Source organism: Prionailurus bengalensis, chromosome B4 (genome assembly GCF_016509475.1).
Source record: "Prionailurus bengalensis isolate Pbe53 chromosome B4, Fcat_Pben_1.1_paternal_pri, whole genome shotgun sequence".
Lineage (NCBI taxonomy): Eukaryota > Metazoa > Chordata > Mammalia > Carnivora > Felidae > Prionailurus > Prionailurus bengalensis.
The window spans coordinates 99,913,149-99,938,602 of record NC_057358.1 but is presented as its reverse complement, the minus strand read 5'-3'; the positions used below and the strand labels follow the sequence as shown (position 1 = coordinate 99,938,602).

Genomic DNA, 25,454 nt, shown 5'->3' with positions numbered 1-25,454 from the left:
TCCATGTTATACTGTCACATGTCCCAAATACAAAATGTTATCTCAGGGTAACTCTTCCATTTGCTTCTCTTATCTCTCCGTTTCTTTTACATAAACATGTACTTTTCTCAAAGATTTTCTCTCTTCTTCATTCCTGACTCCAAACTCCCCATTTCTAACTTTTTCTTGTTTAGAGTTATTGTGGTATGCCTATTTCAGGGGTTAGGGAGCCCTATATTTATTTCATAATTCAGGTAAGTGCTTTGAGAGAGCAGATGTTTTATAGTAAATAAAAGTGAGGATAATCCTAGTTTTTATTCTAAGTAGATTAGCATTCTTTTCAGTATTGTGAATTCAGTGATTTGCATAGAAACATTTTTAACAGATGACAGAAATAGACATTGATAGGAAAAACCAGTTACAGACCTACTATTGACATAGCCTTAAACCCTGGGATGAGGAACATTTTGAGACTAGAGAGAGATTCATGTAACTGTATTTTAAAATTTTCCAAGAACTTAAATGGCACATTTTATGTAATTACTAAGAACAAAGTAACTTAAAAAAGGTAATTTTAGGGGCTCGAAGGAGGTTCTTCCCTCTTCCTACCACTCAGTGAATATTTAGGGAATGCCTGGTGTGCATGCTGGCAGTGACTTCAGTACTGTCGATGTAGGGGGTAAAAGGGGAAAGAATCTTAAAAGATGGAATAATCTTATACTCCCACAAATAAAATTACAATAGATGGTAAGAAGAAGAGAATCTTGGGACTAGGAAAAGTATATTTTAATGGCCCCTGAGCTGGCCTGGAGGGTTAGGAAAAGCATTCTATTCTACTTGGCACATTACATTGAAACTGTTGACCTAGCCTCTAGGTAGACTTTAAGTTCTTCAGAAGCAGGAGCCATGCTTTTTGTCTTTCTGTGCAGTCCTTGACATCTAGTAGCTTAAAAAAAAATCTGTTGAATCTTAAGTGTATATGTTGTAGAAATTTTAGATATTTGCCATTACTGAATTTGTATCTTGTGGAGCAAAAAAGATAAAAACAGCTTTATTTCCTAAATGAACTTATCTTTCTGTAGATTCGTGGTACTTTAAAGAGTTGGACCAAGTTGTGGTGTGTTTTGAAACCTGGGGTGCTACTGATTTATAAAACCCAGAAAAATGGTCAGTGGGTAGGAACAGTCCTTCTGAATGCCTGTGAAATCATTGAGCGTCCATCAAAAAAGGACGGCTTTTGTTTCAAACTTTTTCATCCTTTGGAGCAGTCTATTTGGGCAGTGAAGGTAAGCACTCTGTTATATAGGTGAAAGGTAAAGATGACAATCTGTAAGTAGAACGGAGATAAATCAATTAACCTAATGATTGCTAACCTCTGCAAGCACTTCTAAATTTGCTTGTTTTCAAGTGCATTATTCCTCTTTTTTCTCTACCCACAATGAATTGTGTACCAAAAGGCTTTGTTTACCGTTGAGATCTAACTTAAGGGATCTTAAGCCACCTGGGTGACTCAGTCAGTTAAGTGTCCGACTTCAGCTAGGGCATGATCTCGTGGTTCGTGAGTTCAAGCCACACATGGGGCTTTGTGCTGACAGCTCAGAACCTGGAGCCTGCTTCAGATTTTGTGTCTCCCTGTCTCTCTGCCCCTCCCCCCCTTGCATGTGAGCAAGCTGTCTCTCTTTCTTTCAAAAATAAGCATTAAAAAAAAACTATAAAAAGATCTGACTTAAAATTTTTTGAGGAAAATGTTTCCCAAATTTACTCTGTACCTTATAAACTCTTATCCATGGGGATTCAGTTTGTAGTGTGTTTTTAAAAATTTGCAATTACCAGAGCATCTGGGTGGCTCAATTGGTTAGGTGTCCAACTTCGACTCAGTTCATGATCTCACAGTTTGTGGATTCAAGCCCCACGTCAGGATCTGTGCAGATAGCTCAGAACCTAGAGCCTGCTTCAGATTCTGTGTCTTGCTTTCTCTCTGCCCCTGCCCCACTCATGCTCTCTCAAAAATAAATAAAAATATTTAAAAAATAATAAAACTAAAAAGCATAACTGTGATCACTCCTGTGTTATAAAAGCAGAAACTTAATCAGGAAAATAGAAACGCCTTATTTGATTAACTACCAAGGGATTCTACAAACATTAGACATTCCATATATGCTAACGGAAATAATGAATTTAGTTAAAGTCTTACAAAGCAATAATTGTTTCAGTTTCTAAGAAGATCAGTTATACATGAATAAAGGGTTTAGATGTTCTCCCTTAAGGAAAACCACCTAATTGAAATATAGAGTTAAAATAGCTTCAGCTTAAATTTTTTTTTTTTAGTGTTGCTTAATTAGGCAGTATACATACACCTCTTAAAAACCTGGACTTTTAACCTTTATTTCAGTAGTCTGTAGTCATACCAGGAATAAATTTAGGATTAGAGAGTTAGTTTCATTCTGGAATATGGTACTTCCCATAGGGAAAGAATTTAACCCATAGAACCTCTGTTAACCATATATCATGTGATTCTTAGGTAAGAAAAAAAAAAAACACTTTCAAAACCTTTTATGTACAGTATTCTTTACTACTACTCTTAGGAATTGTAAGGATTATAATGAATTTTTATTTTTTTTTAATGTTTTATTTATTTTTGAGAGCATGTGACTGGGGAAGGGGACAGAGGATTTGAAGCAGGTTCTCTGGTGACAGCAGAGAGAGCCTGATGAGGGCTTAAACCCACAAACCGTGAGATCATGACCTGAGCCAAGGTCGAATGCTTAACCAGCTGAGCCTCACAGGTGCCCCAGAATTTTAATGAATTTTTAAATTATTAAAAATTTTTAATGTCAAATTTGTTGAATTCCCAATACTGGTGGGAGGAAAATTTGCACAATTAGACAATCATCAGAATATTTTCCACAAGCAAAATATGCTCAGGATATTGTTTAAACACCTTCAAAGTCAGTATCTATGATTAAGTAAAAGTAATATTTGTGAGTTTTTACTTTGTATTAGGGACTCGAACATTTTATATGGATTCTTTTTTAATTCTCATACCTTTAAGGAGGTTATAATTTTCCCCTGTTACCTAGGTAAAGAGATTAAGGCCTAAAGAGTTTACCTAAGAAATTTTTCTAGCATGGAACCAAGCTTGAAACCTAAGCAGTGTGACTAGATCCTACTCTGTGATGGTTCTAGGAACTGGCCCATAAATTAGAAAGCTATTTGAAAATACCCAAGGGATATTACAGTATTAGTTAAAATTATGTTGACTTTTTCTACTTTTTCATTTTGAATCTTTACCTTCTTTATGTTTATGCTTCTCAAATTCATTTTATTCTTTGATATTACAACTTAAAATTATGCTTTACTATCAAAATGATACTGTGAGTTCATCCTCAGATTTCCTTCCCAAAGAATAACTGCGTTCACCTAAGATTAGCCTTGGTGATACTAATTATTTAGGGTTCTTGGTGTTGTATACTCCTAAAACAAATAACCCTCGCCAACAACAACAAAGAAAAAATTCCATTTTATTTCTGGAAAAATAAAATTAACTGTTTTAGTTAGTATTTCATAACAAGTATTTTATAACAAGTATATCAATGGTTGTAAAACAGATTTTTTTTCCCCTAGACCTATTCAAAATTCATTTCTCTTTTTCTTATAAGTTTTATTTCCAGGTTTTTTTTAGGCCTCTAGAAATTTAATATTACTTAGTAACTTTTGGATGGAAATTCTCTGTTAAACTTTGGTCTAGTATAATAAGTTGCAGGTTTTTCTTTACTATGTGAACCATAAATAGAGATCATGTTTAATGATAGCTCTAAGTTGTTCAACTTTCTATAAAAGATGTATACTTGTTGGAGGAGGAAAACTTTCCTTAATACTTACTTTCTTAAAACTTTACCTAATATTTTTTAAGCATAAAATTAAAGCTTGTTTGCTTTTAGATTATTATAGGTAATAGTGGATAATATGAAGTTGAGATTTCATAATATGAACTGTACACCTTTTCTTTGCTTTGCTTTGCTTTGCTTTTCAGGGCCCCAAAGGTGAAGCAGTTGGATCTATAACTCAACCCTTACCTAGCAGTTACTTGATCATCCGAGCTACTTCAGAGTCAGATGGTAAATACAGATTTTGATGGATTTGATTTCGGCCCTCATTTTTTTTAAGGGTTTATTTTATATGCCACTGTGTATTTTCCTTTGGGGAAAATCTCTTTAGTATGGTACTGGAGCAGACATATTGTAATTATAAATTGCTTATAATACTAAAAACATTAACTTTGTAGACAAAAATCTGATAGGAAGGAAGCACTGTATAATTGAGTGATGAATTAGCAAAAGTTTTCTTCTTCATCCTCCATTGATATGTTAACACTCTTTTTACTTTCATTAGTGTTCTTTGTGGTAACTCACTAGGTTTTATACTTTTAGAGGTACATTTAATATTATTTGTATTTTGTTATTAAAAATTAACATTTATACACGTATATACTGTTTTGAGTTTTTTTTATATAGAAGATTCAAATACAAATTTTTCTGCAGTTAGTAACTTAATATTTAATTCTTGAAGCAATATGGAGAGGGTAAAATTTATTTAATTGGAAAGCCACACTAACTTTAAAACCTTAATAATTGATAATGGATTTCTTCCTCACTTTTATATTTTATAGTTTAGACTAACTTAACCTAGAGAATCTTGTAACCTTTTAGAGTTTACTTTTACCTGATGACTATTTTTAAAATGTCATAGGCACAAGCTTATGTTATGAAAAGCATTTTACTTGGCTGATGTTTTCAACAGATATGGAAATATATATATACATTTTAAGAGCAACTAACTTTTATTTTGCTAATACAGTTCTAAATTTTAATTTAAAAATAAAGTTACTAGTGTTTCTACTAATGCAGCAGTTAATGACAATATTGTACAGGCATTTATTTCCATGACTTCAGATTTTCGTACCTATAAGTAAAGTGGAGGGTAGTAAACCTGAGGTTAGACCTTTTATCAGAAACAAAATATTAATTTGACAAGTTTGTTTATAGTAGAAGCATAACCCCTTTAGTGTATTTTCTGTACCTTCGTTGGTAGCTACGAATTATACTACCTGTTAATGTTCTAAGATTTTAGAAGTAAAGTGTGTTTATTTTAGATTAGGTGTACTTTCTAATGTGTTCTATATACTGTTCATTTACCCGTGGTTTTTAGATGCTTGGTCTGTGAAAAGCACTTGCTAAACTGAAAAACTGCATTAAAAAATCCTTGCAAGATTTTATATTCACGTGAACTTTTCCAGTGAATGTTTCTCAAAGAAATAATAGTATGCTTAAAGGTTAACAGTATTAAATTAAGATGGATCCTTGTTTTTATAGTTTCTTGAACTATATTGCTTATGAATCTGTGTTCTTCTAGGAAGGTGCTGGATGGATGCTTTGGAGTTGGCCTTGAAATGTTCTAGTCTTCTTAAACGTACAATGATCAGAGAAGGAAAGGAACATGACCTGAGCATTTCATCAGAGAGCACACATGTGACTTTGTATGGCTTATTACGTGCTAACAATCTCCACACTGGTGACAACTTTCAGTAAGTAGCTATTGCCACTAATTTGGTGATTTTTAGAAGGGACGATGTTATTCACTAGGTTAGTGGCAGGCCTAGAATTTTTGTGGTGTATCTAGAATTGAACGTGGCTGTTTTCTTCCCATTATATGGTCTGAGGCCTGATTTACCATTTGCTTATTTGCTGTAATAAGGTATAGAAAGTTATTTCCTTTATTTCAGCTAATGTGAAGTAGTTGTTCTTTCCCAAATACATACCTTTTCTTTATACATGGTGTTCCCTCCATTAAGAATGTTTTCTAGGGGCGCCTGGGTGGCTCAGTCGGTTAAACGTCTGACTTCAGCTCAGGTCACGATCTCGCGGTCCATGAGTTCGAACCCCGTGTCGGGCTCTGGGCTGACGGCTCAGAGCCTGGAGCCTCCTTCCGATTCTGTGTCTCCCTCTCTCTCTGCCCCTCCCCTGTTCATGCTCTGTCTCTCTCTGTCTCAAAAATAAATAAACGTTAAAAAAAAAATTAAAAAAAGAAAAAAGAATGTTTTCTAGTCCTCTTTGCTCTTTTTTCCTTTCATAATCCCATTCTTCAAGACCAATCTCAAATATTACATCAAATGCAAAGCGTTTCTTGCTTCACAATAGTGAGATATAATCTGTTCTTCTATTACTGTTTTGTAGCACTTTTTAATTTTTTTGGTAATGGCACTTGACTTGTTCTGCTTGGTATTTGTGGAATGCTCCTGTTATACCACAGGTGTTTCAAGTTGGAACTGTATCCTATTTGTGGTTTTATACCCTGAAACATTCATTGTAGTTAATACTAAAAAAAAAAAAATATTTCCCTGAGGAAACAAACAAGTACCTTAGTTGAGGTTCAAATCTCTTTTATTGCTTTGGAGGGAAACTTAGACTTCTCCTCCCTTGCCCCAGTATTCAGCCTCTGCTCTGAAGCTACTTATTCCCAACAGCACTGAGGTTACTTTCCTCAAAGTTAGGAATGGGTGTTTGTTGGCGCCCCTTCCCAAGATTTTTCCCTTGAAGCTCTTCAGCTGTAAATAGTCCATTGTTTTTATTGAATACCAGATAATTTTTAAATTCTCTTATTTTGGAATCTTAAAAATTCATCTGCACATATTTATTCATTTAAATTTTTGAGCCTCTTTTGTGTATGAGACATACACCTTGCTGTATTATTCACTGCATTATAAATAGGGAGATGTATCAGATATGATCCTAAATTTGAATCCAGTGCAACAGCATACTAGCTTTCTGATCCTGGAGAGATGTTTTATTTTGTTTAAAACCTATAAAATGCCAGGCAACTATAAATGATAGGAAGATAAGAATGACACAAACAACCAAAGGAGAGATGCTGTAGGGTAATACAGGATCAGGAGAATTTAGAAGTTGGAAAGATAACATTCAGCTAGGGAATCAGAGGGAAGATCAATATAACAGATTTTTACAAAGGTAGTCAACATAGCAACATTTTCATTTGGCCGTATGACAAAACATGAGCTAAGAGATGCAGAGACCAGGTAAGTGGAGGCCTACCTTTGAAATACATAGTCTGCCTAGATGTAAGGGACAGGGAGTGGGTAAAATTAAAGAAGATTACAAGTTTTAAATCTCAGTGACCGATAAGATGATAGTAAAATAAAGGACCATGTTGGGAGATGATAATATATTAAATAATTGCACATGTTGAGGATGCATTGGCCCCAGGACATATAAGTGATATCAGCCAAGCGTTTAAAAAAACATAGGTCTTCGGGGCGCCTGGGTGGCGCAGTCGGTTAAGCGTCCGACTTCAGCCAGGTCACGATCTCTCGGTCCGTGAGTTCAAGCCCCGCGTCGGGCTCTGGGCTGATGGCTCAGAGCCTGGAGCCTGTTTCTGATTCTGTGTCTCCCTCTCTCTCTGCCCCTCCCCCGTTCATGCTCTGTCTCTCTCTGTCCCAAAAATAGAAATAAAAACGTTGAAAAAAAAATTAAAAAAAACAAAAAAACAAACAAAAAAAACATAGGTCTGAAGCTTATTTCTGCATGCATGGGTTTGAAAATCAAACAAATGATGGTGAAGGCTTGAAACTGGCAAGCCTGCCAAAGGGGAGAGAGGACAGAGAAAATAAAAGAGGGTCAAGGAAGATTAAAATATCTTACAGATGGAAGGAAGTAAAAAGGATCAGAGAGCTCAAAAAGTCAAACCACAGTTACATGGAACCGAGGCACTAATATCATTTTAAGAAAAATAATTGTCACAATCCTGTAATGCAGAGAAGTCAAAGAAGGTGAAGATTATACAAGGCCACTGGATTTGTCAACTAAGCTGTCATTAGTTACCTTTAAAGGAACAGATTCAGTGGATTTAGGGGAGTGAAAACCAGATCATGAGAGATGAAAGAGTGAATAGGTGATAAGAAAGCAGAGACAGCAATTTTAGACTGCTATTTTAAAATATATGATTATAGGGGTGCCTAGATGGCTCAGTGGGTTAAGCATCTGACTCTTAACTGGCTCAGTTCATGATCTCCCGGTTTGTGAGATCGATCCCTGCATTGGGATCTGTGCTGACAGCGAGGAACCTACTTGGGATTCTCTCTCCCCGTCTCTCTCTCCCTCCCTCACACGCATGCTTGTTTTCTCTCAAAATACATAAAGAAACTTAAAAAAAAAACATGATTATAAAGGGAAAGAAAGAAAATAATTACCATAAGAATGAATTTCTATTAGAAATTCTTTGGTTAGAATCCAAATGAAGATTTTGGAAAAAAGTTTTTTTTAATTTTTTGAAGCTGGAAGTGAGTTTCTTTATAAGTTCTATTTTGTACAGATTATTAACCCTAATCACTGTATGAATAGGGTGGGAGTAGCATCTTAATCTGTTTAGGCTATAGGTTTATTTCCATAAACTGAAATATCCATTTCTAGTTCTCTTTGGATTTTTTTTTCAAGATTAAACCTGTGAGTCAAGTATTAAAGCGATATAATTACTTACCTTTTACATTTTCACTCACTTCAAGTGATTTTGGAGAGACCTTTACAGAGGGAAAGTCATAATTCATTTGAGTTCACTTGAGAATCTGATAATCTTGACTTGGAAGTTTTTCTTTAGGCCAGAAGTGACAGGTTGGCTCAAGTGATGATGTTTGTAAAACCAAGAAAAGAATCTAGCAAGGCAAAGTCCAAAACTTTACTGTTGGAAGCTTTTTGCCCTAAATGGTAAAGAGGCAGAGTTCAGAGTGTTCTTTTGTAATATTTCCCAGGTTATTTAATTTCTCTGTGCTTTTATTTATTAATCTGTAAAGTGAGAATAATAATATTACTTATTTCATAGGATTATTTTTGAGTGTTAACTGAGTAAAATTATCTAAAACACAGAACAGTGCCTGACACTCAAATTCTGAATAAATGTTCATATCATTCTGATTTATAAATTAAATATTCTTTGTCTCTTTTATTCTTTCTCTTAATATTTCTTACCTTCAAGGTTAAATGATAGTGAAATTGAACGGCAGCATTTTAAGGACCAAGATATGTATTCTGATAAATCTGATAAAGAAAATGATCAAGAACATGATGAGTCTGACAATGAGGTGATGGGGAAAAGTGAAGAAAGTGACACAGATACATCCGAAAGGCAAGATGACTCTTATATCGAACCTGAGCCCGTGGAGCCTTTAAAGGAGACTACCTACACTGAACAGAGCCATGAAGAACTAGGAGAGGTAAAAGTCTATGATTTTCAGGGATATTAGTTTTCTGATCCTTGGAAATTTTCAGTTGAAATTGAAGACATTTCTTTGACCTATTGCTTATTTTTCTGAAAGAGAACATTTAGATGATACCTATTTTATTTTAAAAATTGCATACACGTGAAATATCTCAGGATTTATAAATAACATGTGTACTCACATGAGTACCAATAAATTCTATTAAATTTAAAGTTTACATTTTCTTCAGGTTTGTTTTTGAAATAGGATAGTACTAGTACTCCTTAATGTCATTGCCAGGTACAATGTGAATTGCAAGGACACATGAGTTTGTAATGTTCCTGGTATTGCTAATTCTTAGAAGTGAATATGGTATAAAATAATTGCATGTAATATTTTTTGTAATGAATTCTTTGTGTATATCCTTCACTTTGATGTCTCTTAACGACTACTCTTTTTACCTAAGTTTTATAGCTATAGACTTATTACCTAATGAGTTATTTCCCACTTTAAGAATGCTTGGGATAGTCTTACAGAGTATGCATATTTCAACATCAGCTGTTTTTTTACATATCTAATGTGTCTGAGATAAATATGATATTTGAGTATTTTTTTGTCAATTGCTAAAGGCAGGTGAGGCTTCTCAAACAGAAACTGTGTCTGAAGAAAACAAAAGCCTTATCTGGACACTGTTGAAACAAGTCCGTCCTGGCATGGACCTGTCCAGGGTGGTTCTGCCGACATTTATTTTGGAACCTCGTTCTTTCCTGGATAAACTTTCAGATTATTACTATCATGCAGATTTCTTATCTGAGTAAGTAGATTCTCATTTCTTAAAATGAAAGATGCTTCATGGTTTTAAGAGATTTTTTTTTCAGAGTACAAATTACAGTGGTTATGCCTTACCAAAACTAGGCTCTAATGAGATGTCCCTCTCTCCACCAGTTCTACAGTTGACCTTAATAAGAAGAATACTTAATACTTTGCTCTAATGTTTCCACTTATGCAGTTGAATTGAGAGATCACAAGTGTGAGGAAGACAAGGAGTCTATCCCTTACCTGACAGACAGTACTGCTTTCACAGGCTCCCTGACCTGTTTCCTGACCTAACATGGGGAGAGGTGGTAGCGTTCCTTGTTCTCCCCCAGGTCACCTAAGCTCTTGTTCAAGTCCCATCCTGGGGCTTGTGCTTCTGTTTGTGCTTATCCTGTCTGCATGCTCATGAGGGATGTGCTGCTTTCCACAACCAGAATGCTCCGCCAGTTGCTGGCTCACGGTATAAATCCCCAGTTTCATCTTTGCTTTGTTTCCTGCCAGCTGATCCTGGATGTAATTCTGGGGAAGGCAGGCGTAAAGGAGGTGGAGGAGGAGCTGCCGATCTCTTTCCCAGCGGTTTCTTGGGGAACCAGTAAAAGACATCAACTTTATGTATACCTTTCCAGGTTTCACATGCTGCCCCCATTCCAGCTGTTCAAGACACTGCGTGTTCTGAGATGCTAGGTTCTGGTCCTGTGGCCTGGCTTTTAGATTCTTTATCAATATCTGTATTAAATTTATTAGTTGCTTTATTAGGCTATTAGTTGCATTAGTGAACGTTGCAAAAGTCATAAGCTGAATCAAAAGATAATTGAAAAACTGGGAGATTTTTTGCAAATTAAGGCATACTCAAATTGTTAATCTCCCTAAAATAAAAAGGGCTCTTAGAAATTTAATGAAAATGACCAGCAACTTAATAGAAAAAGGAGTAGAGGAAATGACCAGGTACTTCAAAGATGAGTAGAAACAGTGCTTAAATGTGTAAATCTCACTCAAAATAAGAAAAGTGTAGATTCAAACAAAAAGATACTGTTTTTTATCGATCACAGTGACCAAAATCCAAAAGCTTTTATACTCCAGTTTTGCTTTATATATTATAGTTCTTTTATCTGTGTAGAAATTCATTTCTCTGAGTGTGAGGCAGGTTCCTATGAATGACAATGAGATCTTCCTGAGAGATGCCCACTTTCCTAAGTTGAAAGGTTGCAGTTTTCTGGCTACACACCCTGTTGCCAAGGCTCTGTGGGGCAGCAGGCACTTGTATGCTGCTGCTGCTGCCACTGCTGCGTGACACAAACCAGCACGGTGCTTTTGAAAAGAACCTGGCAGTGTTTACCAGAATTATAGATGCAGTCAGTCCTTTGATCCAGTAATTCTGCTTCTGGGAAAACCCCTACAAATATATCTCTACATATTCAAAATGACATATATACAAGATTGTTGTGGTAGGGCTTGTAATAGAAAAAGATTAGATAACTCAAGTATTGAGCCACAGTTGACTGGTGGGTTAATAACATACGGTGCATTTACATATAAGGAAGAAGTTTGTAACCTGGTTTGGAGGGATCTCCAGGATTATGTGTATGTGAAAAAGGCAAGGTACAAAAAATAGGTGGTTTGCTTCCTGTTTTATCTTTTTAAGAAAAGGAAGGCAGCGTATTTTTATTTGCTTCTTTATGCTTAAAGAAAACTGTTTATTAAAAAAAGCTAAAAAAAGAAAAAAGTTGCCTATATGGAGAGATGGGACAATAGCAAGACATGTATACTTCTCCATGTTGCTTTGCGTTCTGAACTATGCAAATACACAATAGTAAGTAAAGTTGAATAGCAAGAGAATTTAAATCAAGATAGGAAGAGCACAGAAGGTTGCTACTCCCTTTAAGAGCAGCGTTTCAGGGGCGCCTGGGTGGCGCAGTCGGTTAAGCATCCGACTTCAACCAGGTCACGATCTCGAGGTCTGCGAGTTCGAGCCCCACGTCAGGCTTTGGGCTGATGGCTCAGAGCCTGGAGCCTGTTTCCGATTCTGTGTCTCCCTCTCTCTCTGCCCCTCCCCCGTTCATGCTCTGTCTCTCTCTGTCCCAAAAATAAATAAACGTTGGAAAAAAAAAATTTTTTAAAAAAAAGAGCAGCGTTTCAACTTGGCACAGTGGTCAGTAAACCTAAGCCTCGTCTCTTCCATTTCACACTTCATCTTCAAAAATCACACACTGAACCTTCAGACATGCTTGAAGGAAATAATAAATAATTAAATTGTAATATACGTATGTACAAAGTTGTAATGTATATATTATATGTATTATATATGCATACATATACATGTGAAAACTCAGAATTCACTTCTGACATCTACAATGTTTTGCAACATTTTGCAGTTTAGAGCAATAGCAAAAGGGTAAAGGAGTAGCTGAGTCATGGCTTCTAAAAATTTCTTTAAAATGAAAATTGTTCTTTGATTATCTGTTACAATGATCGAATTTATTTACTCTGGAAAATCATTTGGTAGCACTTAGGGTTGAAGGCTAAAAATAGCACCGATTGACTTAAATTATCTTAAAACTTCCATATTTGTGATTTGAAACTTCTCCATTTTGTAATAGGAGCTCAAGGGACATACGGTCCTATTCCTAGGGGGGCATTTTGCATGGGAGAGGCTAATACCAACCTCTTGTCCTCCCTTCTGGTAGGGCAGCATTCACCAGTTATCCTTAATCTCCTCTAATTGAAATAAGTGACTGAGAATAGACTAAATCAAATGAACATAATCCTTCTCTGACATATAGAACTGAACACCTCTCACAAAATTGTTGATGGGGCTGCTTGGCCATTGCCCCATCATTGCAAATACTAGGCATCACACAGTTCTTGAATCTCAAAATACATTCATTTTTTTCAATCATAATTTCTCACAGAACCCCTGGCAATATCTAAGGCTCTTCAGAACCCCACTTGAAAAACCTTGGTTTGGAGAGTTTGTAAAAACTACTTGAACAAAGACCTGGGCAGTGTATCAAACAATGGGAAAAATGGGGAGAAAAATAACCAGATTATGAAAAGCTATTCTTACAGACTGATTTACATGGTTGTTTTTGCCATCTGTTTTAAATATAACTTATACTTGGGGCACCTGGGTGGCTCAGGTCATGATCTCACGGTTGGTAAGTTCAAGCCCCGCGTCGGGCTCTGTGCTGACAGCTCTGAGCCTGGAGCCTGCTTTGGATTCTGTGTCTCCTTCTCTCTCTGCCCCTCCTCCACTTGTACTCTGTCTCCCTCTGTCTCTCAAAAATAAATAAATGTAAAAAAAAAATTTTTTTTTAAATATGACTTACACTTTCCAATCATATACTCAGTTGGTTTACTTGATAAATACGAGGGAGAATTTGTGAGATATTTTGTAAAAGTTTTGTTTATACCATTTGGTGTTTTTAGGGCTGCTCTTGAAGAAAATCCTTACTTCCGTTTGAAGAAAGTAGTGAAATGGTATTTGTCAGGATTCTATAAAAAGCCAAAGGTAATGTTTATATTTAACTTTCTTTAGCCTACTATGAGTTCTTTATTTTTTGTGTTATCCTTATCTATTTAAAAGCATTTCAGGGCCTCTGAGTTAGAAAAATTGTAAAATACTTAATCATTTAGACCTATATTATGATTGAAGTTACTTCACTTTATTTCCTGTCTCTACTGTGAAATTTTATAAGGATAAGAGTTAAACCCATTTTGACTGGGAGGAGGTGAAATCTTCCAGATGTGTATTTTGAAACTTGTATGTTTTTTTCCTAGGGACTGAAGAAACCTTACAATCCTATACTTGGTGAGACTTTCCGTTGTTTATGGATTCATCCCAGGACAAACAGCAAAACATTTTATATTGCTGAACAGGTATTAGAAGTGCATGTTACAGAAACAAAAATGGTTCAAAAGTTAACTGGGATATTTTAATAAAAAATATTAACTCAGTAAACTCACTGTTGATTATTAACCTTTCTTATTAGTGAACATTTGGTAAGCACTTAATCTTTTAGTACTGACTATGACTAAATACCATACTTATAGGTATTACTATTATAGTCATGGAATCCTGTGACCAAAAATAAATATGTTTCCTGAGCCATCCTCCCACACCGGTTTTGTTTTCTTTGTGACCAAAATTGTTCAGTGGTTTCCTATTTCCTAAATCAGATTTTACACCTGTTTGTCTGGCATTCAAGGTCTTCCTTATCTTTCTAAATTAATCTCAAATTTGATGCCTTTCTGAACCTTTGGCAGTAGTTAGACCTGTCTGTGGATTTACAACTAGGTAACCTGATATTGTACTTTTTGGCCTCATTATTTTTAAATTTAATTCTCCCATCCCAATATTTCTTCTTGGCTATTTTCCATCTAAATCAATCCTAACCTACTCCTCTTTCATGATCCAAGTGACTACACCTCCCACTGATTTCTCTCTTCTATATTCTTTTTTGTGATATCCATTAAGCTGTTATTTTAACACTTCCATTAACTTTTTACAGAATATTTATTTCCCTAATCAAATTGTCAGCTCCTCGAAGGAATGCCCTTCTTACAAATCTCTCTTTTTGTTGTATATATAGTAGGCAGTCAAAAATATTTCTTAATTTTGGGACTGCTGGCTGGCTCTGTCAGTGAAGCATGCAACTCTTGATCATAGGGTTGTGAGTTCGAGCCCCACGTTGAGGGTAGAGATAAAATATCTTTAAGATTTTTTTCTTGGTTTTAATCTTTCATTAATTTAGACATATATACATCTTACTCATGATTCTCAATCTTTCCCCCGTCCTCCCCTTTACTCCCTGGTCCTGAGGAATATGACATTATTTCTCAATAACAGTGACCCCTTACTATAATAATTCTCATGAGAAGTTTAAGAAGAATGAGGAGACTATATTTCATTTGAAAAACCTTCCTCTTCCCTAGAAATTTTGATATACCTTTCAAATTGAAACCACTTATCTGTGTATTAATTTTTTAATTGATTATGCCACCTTGCATTTTAGTTCATTGTAAATCCTTGCTAAATTGAGAAGCTTGAGAAGAGTTTGATTTTAGCTTTGACTCATTTCAGAAAACATAATGTGTATATATTTTGAAAATATTAGATGACTGAAATATCATTTGTTAAAACTTTTGTTTCCTACAGCCTATTAAGTAATCTATACAAAAATAGCCACTGTATTAGTTATCCATTGCTGTATAAATAAATGGCTTCCAAAATTTAATGGCTCAAAACAAACATTTATTAGCTCCTACAGTGTGGTTTAGCAATCTGAGAGCTGCTTAGCCGGGTGGTTCTGGCTCAGGGTCTCTCATGAGTGTGCAGTCAAGATGTCAGCCAGCTTTGCAGTCATCTAAAGACTTAACTGGGCTGAAAGATATCACTTCCAAGCTCATCACATGGCTTTTGACAAGAGCACTCAGTTCCCCTCCACATGGGCTTCTCTGTAGAGTTGTTCACAACATGGAAGCTGGCTGCTCAGAGCTAATGATCTGAGAGAGAGAGAGAGAGAGACCAAAACGGATGGTGCATTATAGCTTAATTTCAGAAGTGACATACTATCACATTTATACAAACTTGGTTTGGTACACTGTAAGAGGAGCCTATCTAATGTGTGAATACCAGAAGGCGGTTTCCTTGGGAGATATCTTGGAGGCTGATTACTGTAATCAATGTTTAATTTTACCACTTACCAAACATTTCTTCTTACTAATTATTAGAGTATACGGTTAAGACTTGAACTTTGACAATAGTACAATAATATGCTTATGTTACTGTATTTTATGTTTTTTTCTGTGTTCAATAGGTATCCCATCATCCACCAATATCTGCCTTTTATGTTAGTAACCGAAAGGATGGATTTTGCCTTAGTGGTAGTATCCTGGCTAAGTCCAAGTTCTATGGTGAGTTTCCCCTTGTCTTAGTCTGCCCCCTTTTTCTGGAAGGTAGTATTTCCTGGTGAGCTTTTCTATGGACAATGTCTTGGGTTGTTTTCAGAAAGGAATTTATATGTCATTTTAAGTATCATCTTTACTTGGATAATGGCCTTTCCTTTGTAGTGTTTTTCTTTGCCCATTCATAAGTATGATTCATAAATAGGACTCATTTTGTATAAGTATTCATCACATACGTGTAAATTGATCTCAAGCACCATTTATCAAAAGATGGAATGACCACTCTTAGCCATTTTAGTACATAATGTATTTTTTTGCTTTTAGTTCCACTGAAGATTTTTGTTCTATCTCATTGTATCTGAGGGGTTGATCATTCTATTTAGTCTTTGAATAAAGAGGGAAAGAATACAAGTACAGTTAGAATACTTGGTCCAGGGTCAGTCAGTAATGATCATTAATCTTGGGCCAAACAACATACTAATAAAACTTTCATTAGTATAAGGGAAAATAGTGAAATATGGTTATTATAGGAAACCTTAATCTAAAAACTATGACAATTCAAATAAGCAAATGGCTAAAGCTGTATACTAGTAGAACGTATTTAACCTTAATTGCTTTTGTTTTTTAAAATTAATTTTTAAATGGAGAAAAATCAATGAATTAAATGAAGAATTTTAAATCTGAGAGAAAAAAATAATTATTGTAAGATTGGGAAAATATGTCAACAGAAACCAAGGGTCTGGTTACCTGATAGAGTGGAGAACCATAGATGGGTCTATAACAGGGAAATCTAACAATAGTTTTTGATAAAAGAATATGGTATATGCCTTTATATTTCTTTCAGGTATCCTTTATGTGTTTTGATGTTTGGAGTCTTCAGATTCTGCCTAGTTTTACATTTTGCTTGTTTTAGAAGATGATTTTTTTTCTTCTATATTTAGGTTGTTCTCTCCCTGCTTACCTCCCGTCCCTCCATGCCCCTCCTCTGATTATAACATAAATGACTTTTACGAGCATGTGTTCTGTACCTGAGAAATTTTTATGAGTACCAAGTGTATCGCTCACTTTCTGGGATTACTTCAGCAGTTAGCCTTGTTTTTTTCTGTTACATTATGATTTGTGTATATCAGAGCTATCTGTTACTTTATATTTTGAAAGAATTTACAAAATTCAGGCCTTGTAGGGGCACTTTTTTGATAACTTCCTCCTTCCATTTGGTTTTTGAATTGTTTGTATAGAAACTGCTAGGTGAGTTGATAGTTTATATTGGTCTAGGAATTCATTTTTTTTTTTTAGTGTAAATGAAGCTAAACTTAAAGACATCTGGATAGAGTGTATTCCTCTTAACATGTAGTTTGTTTCTTTCTTGACGTTTTGTAGTTAATGAAAAATTTAAAAGGTGTGTTATGCAAGCATTAAGTACAGTTGAGTGGCTATATGAATACATTTTAAGACAAAGTATTAACAGAGTAAGAACATTTCATGAAGATAAAAGGTTTAATACATCACCATAATAATAAATGTATGCCTAACCACAGAACTTCAAAATACATGAAGCAAAAATAGAATTAAGGGGAGAAATAGGCAATTCTAGAACCATGGTTGTACACTAACACTCTCTCCTCAGCAAATGATGAGACAACTAGATAAAATATAAGCAAAGACATGTAAGACCTGAAGAACACTATCAACCACCTTACCCTAATTGATATTTCTAAAATATTACAACAGACAATGACAGAATACACATTAGTTTTAAGTATATATATGGTATTTTCACTGGTAATGATGATATTTGATGACAAAATAACTCTCCATAAATTTTAAAAGAATTCATACAGAGTATGTTTTGCAACCTGAAGGAAATAGAATTAATTTTTTTTTAATGTTTGTTTTTGAGAGAGATGGAGACAGAATGCGAGTGGGTTAGGGGCAGAGAGAAAGGGAGACACAGTATCCGAAGCAGGCTCCATCCAGGTTCCGAGCTGTCAGCACAGAGCCTGACATGGGGCTCTTAACTCACGAGCTGTGAGATCATGACCTGAGCCAAAGTCGGACGCCACCCAGGCGCCCCTCAAGGAAATAGAATTAGAAACGAATAATAAGATACCAAGTTAAACTCCAAATATTTAGTAATTCAACAACACACTTCTACAATCCATGGACCAAAGAAGAAATCACAAGAGAAATTAGAAAATATTTTAAGCTAAATGATAATAAAAATGCAACATACCAAAATTGGTGAGATGCGGCAAAAGTGGTGTTGAGAGGGGAATTTATAACTTTAAGTTAGAAAAGAAGAAAGATCTAAATCAGTGATCTACCCTATGAAATTAGAAAAAGAGCTAATTATGTTCAAACTAAGTAGAAGAAAGGAAATAATGAAGAGCAGACGTCAGTGTAGAATGTAGACAAACAGTACAGAAAATCAGAAATTATAAGAGTTGATTGTAGACTGATCAAAAAAAAGGTACAAATCAGGAATAAATGAGCAGAATCACTACTGATCCTACAGATACTGAAAGAATGATAAGGAAACATTATGAACAATAATGTTCCTTAGAACTCTTAGATGAATTGGGCAAATCCCTTGAAAAATAAAAATTACCAAACTGACCCAAGAAAGGCATAAAATTTTAATAGTCTTAAATCAGGGAAAGAAGTTGAATTAGTAATTTGAAGTCTTCCTTCAAAAACATATTCCAGTTCCAGATGTTTTCAGTTCTTCTAAACATTTAAAGAAGAAATTATACCACGGCACCTGGGTGGCTCAGTCAGTTGAACATCCGAATTCGGCTCAGATCATGATCTCACGGCTCATGAATTTGAGCCCCACGTCGGGCTCTGTGCTGCCAGCTCTGAGTCTGGAGCCTGCTTCGGATTCTGTGTCTCCATCTTTCTCTGCCCCTTGCCTGCTCATGCTCTGTCTTTGTCTCTCTCTGTCTCAAAAATAAACATTATGGGGCACCTAGGTGGCTCAGTCAGTTAAGCGTCAGACTTTGGCTCAGGTCATGATCTCATGGTTCATGGGTTCGAGCCCCGCATCAGACTCTGTGCTGACAGCTTGAAGCCTGGAGCCTGCTTCAGATTCTGTGTCTCCTTCTCTCTCTTCCCCTTCCCACTGGCACCCTGTCTCTCAAAAATATATAAATGTTAAAAATTTTTGGAAGAAAAAAATTAAAAAGTAATCATTAAAAAAAATTTAATATATATAATACCAAAATATATACCAAAGAAATAATACCAAAAACAAAAAAAAACCAATCTATACAACTTTTTATAGAAAATAAGAGGAAATGTTTCTCAGCTCATTTTATGAGGCCTACATACCCTAATCCCAAAACCAGATATTATAGGAAAAGTACATATTATTATCTCTCATGAATATACAGTACATGCAAAAATCCTTACCAAATTAGTAACAAATCAGTATTTATGAAGAGTAGTATACATAAAAGGATATATTAAAATGATACATATCATGATCAGTTTATCAAGTGGGATTTGTCTTAAAGGCACAGGTTGGTATATCATTGAAAATTGGTGTAGTTCATGTTAAAAGAATAAAAGAAAACCATATTTTAATAAATGCAGAAAAAGCATGTGACAAATTTCAACACCCACTCATAATAAAATCTCTTAACAAACTAGGACTAGATTAAAGGTATCTGTGAAAAATAATAGCCAGCTTCATACTCTTAAGGTGAAAATTAAATAATTTTTACTTAAGATCAGGAACAAGGCAAAGGTGTTGACTGTCACTACTTCTTTATAAAATTGTTACTAGAGGTTGTCGCCAATGCAGTAGGCAAGTTAAAGAAAAAGCATACAGATTAGAAAGGAGGAAGTTAAAAACCATATGCATACCTAATCTATATAGAAAATTCTCAAGAGTATACCAAACACTACTAGAACTAATAAATGAGTTTAGTAAGGTTGCTGGATACAAGGCCAAAATAAAAAGTCAATTGTATTTCTGTATACTCAAAATGAACACTTGCAGAATGAAATTTAAAAAACAACTCATTAATTATAATAGTATGTGAAAATAAAATATTTAGGAATAAAATAATAGATGTATAAGACTTGTACACTGAAAAACTAAAAAAGCATTGGTGAGGAAATTAAAGAGAATTTAAATAAATGTTGTTAAAATGGTATGAAATGTTGGTACAACAGCATGGATGAATCTGGGAAACATTTTGCTAAGTAAAAGAAGTCAGACACTGTAAACTATTTTATGATTCCATCTATACAAATTCTAGAATAGGTAAAACTACAGTGATGAAAAACAGACCAGTGTTTTCCTGAGGCTGGAGGAAGGGGGAACTCTATGGGGCTGATGCAAAGTTCCATATCTTGATTGTGATGGTGATGGTTATGTGACTGTAAAGAGTTGTCAAGAGTACCAAAATACACACTTAAAGTGGGTCACTTATTGTATGTAAATTGTGCCTCAATAAAACTGATGATAGGGGAAAAGAAAAATACACTTGGGAGAAAAGCTAGAAGAAAATACCATGAAATTCTATCATCAATTGCATTTTGATGGTTTGTGCTTATGTTTTCTTTTTCTAAATTATCTATGGTAGTATTGTGTCCGTTTTAGTACTTAAAGCTTGGGACTTAACTATGTAACTTGCAGATAAATAATAATGTTTTTATTCAAACTTTAGGTACATTAAGCCATACCATAAAGCAGTGTTTTATTGCACGTCCCACACTTCTAAGATTTTTAAGAGCCTCATATAAAATAACATAATAAGCACATAACTGTACCTTTTTAACGTGCTCATTTTATAAGACCAGGAATATGGGTCATGTATGTTTTGGGTATAAGATAACAAATATATATTTGGGCACATTGAGATTGAGACGTTTTTAAGACATTCCACTGTAGATCTATGAAGGGTGTCCTAAATATATTTTATTTTGAATTGGTTGCATTGGTTTTGTTAAATTTAATAAATAATATTTAATTTAGGAAATTCATTATCCGCAATATTAGAAGGAGAAGCACGATTAACTTTCTTGAATAGAGGCGAAGATTATGTCATGACAATGCCGTATGCTCATTGTAAAGGTAAGTATTTCCCATACTTGAGTTAGATATTCCTTAAACCTGTTTAAGTAAATGTATATGGCTGTAATCTGTAATGGTTGTGTTTTCTGATTGATGGAGTCAGCCTTTCATTTGAAAGTGTCCTTGGTTTATAGGTACTGAAGATTATTGCTATCATCTGCTGAATATTTCTGTGGTGAATTAATTCACCTCCATCAGACTTTTTATAAAACATACCTAGTTGGAAGAGGCTGATTTATAATAATCGAATTTCATTTGCCTAATGTGCAGGTTTTAAAATTGATGAAACTGCCCATTATTTCAAAATCTTTAAAAGTGATTTTCATTTTCTTGTACTACCACCCCCTATTAAAATTTTAATTTCCTGCTTCTCAGTGTACTAAATACTTTAAAAATGTTTCTTATTCTCATTTGGCAATTTCTTAAAAACTAATGTATTATACTTTCCTCCCATTGTTAAAGATAGTTAAAATTAAAATAAAGATACTAAACTATCATTTACAACAGGCCAGGTACCCAGCCATTCTGTGCATTTACATTTATCAACTCATTTAATCATTCCAGCAGCCCTATAAAGTAGATAATATTGTCTCTGTTTTATGGATGTGGAAAATGAGGCACACAGAAGTTAATTTGCCAGAGATCACATAGCTAGGATGTTGCAGAGTCAAGATCTCTGTGACCTGCACTACTACACTATAGGGCATCAGCTTGGTCATTATCTGTATACTCCTTTCCAGACCATTTTTTAAAAATAACTTTTTTGGGTACTTATCCTCTTTTAGGGACTGATTCATGTAAACATGGAAATTATTTAATGTGGCCTCATTTCACAGAAACAAAAACCGAGAGTTTTAAGAATGTTACCTAAGGCCAAATGAGCTACTTAGTAAGAACATTGAGACTAAACTCTAGGCTTGTTGACTCCTATCGACTGTAACATGGACCTACTTTGTGTGAAGTACAGGAGTGGCCACCTTGTGGCCTCAGGCTGGATAACTCTTAGAGCTTCATGTGTGGTTCTTAAAATAGACATGAAGTGAAATATCTGAAATTATGAACGGAATTGATAAGAAACATATTTTTAAATTTTATATCATTTAGAATAAACAAAATGGTATTTTATATAGATACCCAATGCCGGTGGCTTTTTTTTTTTTTTTTTTGGCATGAAAAAGATTATAATAACCCCTTTGTGAATGAGCATAGGAAATAATGATTGCTTTCTACCCTTGTGTATTTTCTAAGATGTGTTCCCCAAATCATTAATCTCACAAATTGCTTTACAAAAGGAGTTCCATAGCCAAATAAGTATGAGAAACATTGCATCTCCTGGTCCCCTCTTGGAAATTAACATTGTACATTTGCATATTAAAGGCAGCTTTAACAGTTTCATACAAGAACACACACAGTTTAACAAAGTTAAATGAATTTTCTCAACTTTTCACCACAGAACCTATTTTTGAGGGAATTTTTTTTATATGTTTGTCTTATTTATACAGTTGATTCTTGTTATTTGTAATAGCTATGTTCCATAAAGTTACCACAAACACTGTTTTAAAGAATACTAAACTATTGATCCTAGGGGGAACACAAGGTTAGGTTCCTGTGAGCCTCTTGACACATTTTCATCAATCAATCAATACATAACCTTGTTTCTATTCAAAGACGCCTTATTATATATTATTGATTCATTAACATTGAACTGACAGCCAACAGCACTATAACTCATGCCTGAGTCAAGCTTTAACAAGATACATTATAGCCTTCTGTACTTAGGAATGCTGTACAGTACATTAGCACTGCATTTGGGGGTCATTTTTAAACAATAAAATCCCCAACAAAAAGCACCAAAATGTGAAAAATGTGGCACTTAAATATACTGCAAAAAAGGCACTTATTTACCAAATGAGAGATGAAACCAGAAGGCAGTGTTACCTTGTTCAACCTCAGCTGGCAGTTTGCACATTGGACAACTCAAATTTTTCACCACTCTGTGCATGTCCATGAATGATTACAAAAGTGCTGTGAGTATTTATTTGGGGATTGCTAATATATTTTCGTAAGAATGTGAATTCTGAAATAGTTCCATCTACAAATGGAATGGAATCTGTAAATAATTGTATCCTGTATTTAAGTCCTACAGAAACAACTTTATGTGTATGCTACTGATTGTTACTGGGTGGGACAGAATGCTCTTGAATTATTGGTTTTTCCTAGAAGGAGATTAGATTATAAAGTTCTGCTGGTTACTAGCCAGTGTTGCTCTCTCTCCAACCTTTTGTCGAAATTGTTTTTTTTTCTTTAGGAATTCTTTATGGCACAATGACACTGGAGCTTGGTGGAATAGTCAATATTACGTGTCAAAAAACTGGATACAGTGCAATACTTGAATTCAAACTAAAGGTTAGTAGGGATAGAAGGTATCACCCAATTAAAGAAGATCTGTGCTATAAATATTGAACAAAGAGCACAGTTTAGTTCCTTATTAAAAAATAAATATAAGAACACAGAATTCATCAAAAGACAGCCTTGGCAGGTCCAAATCCACACAAAACCATCATTTTTTTTGTTTTAATTTTAATTAATAAAACTGTTGGTATAATATAACAAATGAGATATATGGAGTAAATGGATAGAAATTTCTCAGTAAATTAAAACATTACAAAATACCACAAAGCATGTATCAGCTTGAGCTATAGTTGTGTACACTAAGAATTGTATGCCTAACAATTTACTCCAAAACTCACAGCCTTAAAAACAACCTTGTTCTGATCCATAGGGGTTCTGTAATTTGGACAGAGCATATTGTGGATGGCTTATCTCTGCCACATCATGTTTGGGGCCTTAGTTGGGAAGCCTTGCAGGTTGTGAGTGACTCAGCAACTGGGGCCAATAATCTGAAGGCTCAGTCACTTCCATGTCTGGTGCCTGGACTGGGAAGACTAAAAGACTGGAACTACTGATCTGAGCACCTAGTATATGTGGCCTTTCCATTTGGCTTGGCTTCCTTACAGCATAGTGGCTTCAAGGTAGTCAGACTTCTTAGTTGGTGGCTCAGGGTTCCAAGTGCAAGTGTTGTTGTGACCAGGGTGGAAGCTGTATTGCCATCCATGACCTGGTCTCAGAAGTCAAATTACATCACTTCCACCATTTTCTATTAGTTGAAGAGTTATAAGCTCACTCAGATTCAAGGGGAAGGGGCACCTGGGTGGCTCAGTTGGTTAAGCATCCAACTTCGGCTCAGGTCATGATCTCACGCTTCATGAGTTTGAGCCCCATGTCAGGCTCTGCACTGACAGTACAGGGCCTGCTTGGGATTCTCTGTCCCTGACCCTCCCCCACTTGTACTTTCTCTCTCAAAATAAATAAATTTAAAAAAAAAACTTTAAGAGGAAGAGATATGGACCCTACTTCTCAGTGGGAAGATGGCCATCTTTGGAAAATTCTCTCTGCCTCTGAGTGAAAGGGAAATTTAAGACCTTTTCACCATGGCTGCTAGTGGTATAGGACAATATATTATATTCAAAGAATATTTCTATGAACTGTTTAATATTTGTTAAATTTCTCCTATGTTGCTATCTAGCCAATCAGCAACTTTGTTCTAATAAAAAGTATCTCTTATAAGTATTATTTGGTGCAGTGCCCTTTGTTGTTGTTGTTTTTTAATCTTAGCAAATTTTTTTTTTTTTTTGGTGTGGTGATAGTGTTATTTGAAAATCATGACCAAAGATGTTTTAAGTAATTTATGATACTTTTAAGGGTTAGATTGGAACATCAAAATTTTGTCACAGATGAGCGACATTAGTAAGGCAATATAGTAACTCAAAGTGTTTTCCTTATAACTTAATTTTGGAGGATTTTTGGTTAAGTATTGTTTTACTGTTTAGTTTTGAAGCAGGGGTATTATTACTTCTAACAGATGAGTTAAGTCCCTTAAGTCTACTGAATTGTTATTGCTTAAACATACTGTAGCATTGACAGCTCAGTTGAGTCAGGAGAGAGCAGAGAGCATGAGTTATCATTTGTGATCTTTCTCAACATGTTTATTTGGACTTCACACAGTCTGTTTATTTTTACCTATTTTTTCCACAGCAACAAATTCCGATTTCATTGAACGTTTCTGACTAAAATTTGAGTCAGCATTTCACCCTTCATGCTTTAGTAGCACTGTAACTATATACTTACTTCTTTCATTTGTTTTTGTCTACATTATATGTAAATATAAGATAAAAGTAAACTCTTTCTGTAACATTTTCTCTTTTAAAAGCCATTTCTAGGTAGTAGTGACTGTGTTAATCAAATATCAGGGAAACTTAAATTGGGAAAAGAAGTCCTAGCTACTTTGGAAGGCCATTGGGTAAGTATTTTTCTATTTTAGCTTTAACAAAAAGACTTTTATTCTGT

The 25,454-nt window shown here is 34.9% G+C and overlaps 1 protein-coding gene across 12 annotated transcripts in view; it reads left to right on the top strand.

Annotated features, from left to right (window-relative positions):
* OSBPL8 (oxysterol binding protein like 8) overlaps positions 1-25,454 on the top strand; it is a 158,384-nt gene that overhangs the window by 118,287 nt on the left and 14,643 nt on the right. For all 12 annotated transcript variants that reach the window (XM_043561542.1, XM_043561539.1, XM_043561540.1 and 9 more), the window contains 11 exons: positions 1,062-1,265; positions 4,013-4,097; positions 5,392-5,563; positions 9,022-9,259; positions 9,874-10,058; positions 13,487-13,568; positions 13,838-13,936; positions 15,877-15,973; positions 20,949-21,047; positions 23,356-23,453; positions 25,318-25,407. In XM_043561542.1, coding sequence (XP_043417477.1) covers positions 1,062-1,265; positions 4,013-4,097; positions 5,392-5,563; positions 9,022-9,259; positions 9,874-10,058; positions 13,487-13,568; positions 13,838-13,936; positions 15,877-15,973; positions 20,949-21,047; positions 23,356-23,453; positions 25,318-25,407 — 1,449 coding nt within the window. The remainder of the gene's footprint in view (positions 1-1,061; positions 1,266-4,012; positions 4,098-5,391; positions 5,564-9,021; positions 9,260-9,873; positions 10,059-13,486; positions 13,569-13,837; positions 13,937-15,876; positions 15,974-20,948; positions 21,048-23,355; positions 23,454-25,317; positions 25,408-25,454) is intronic.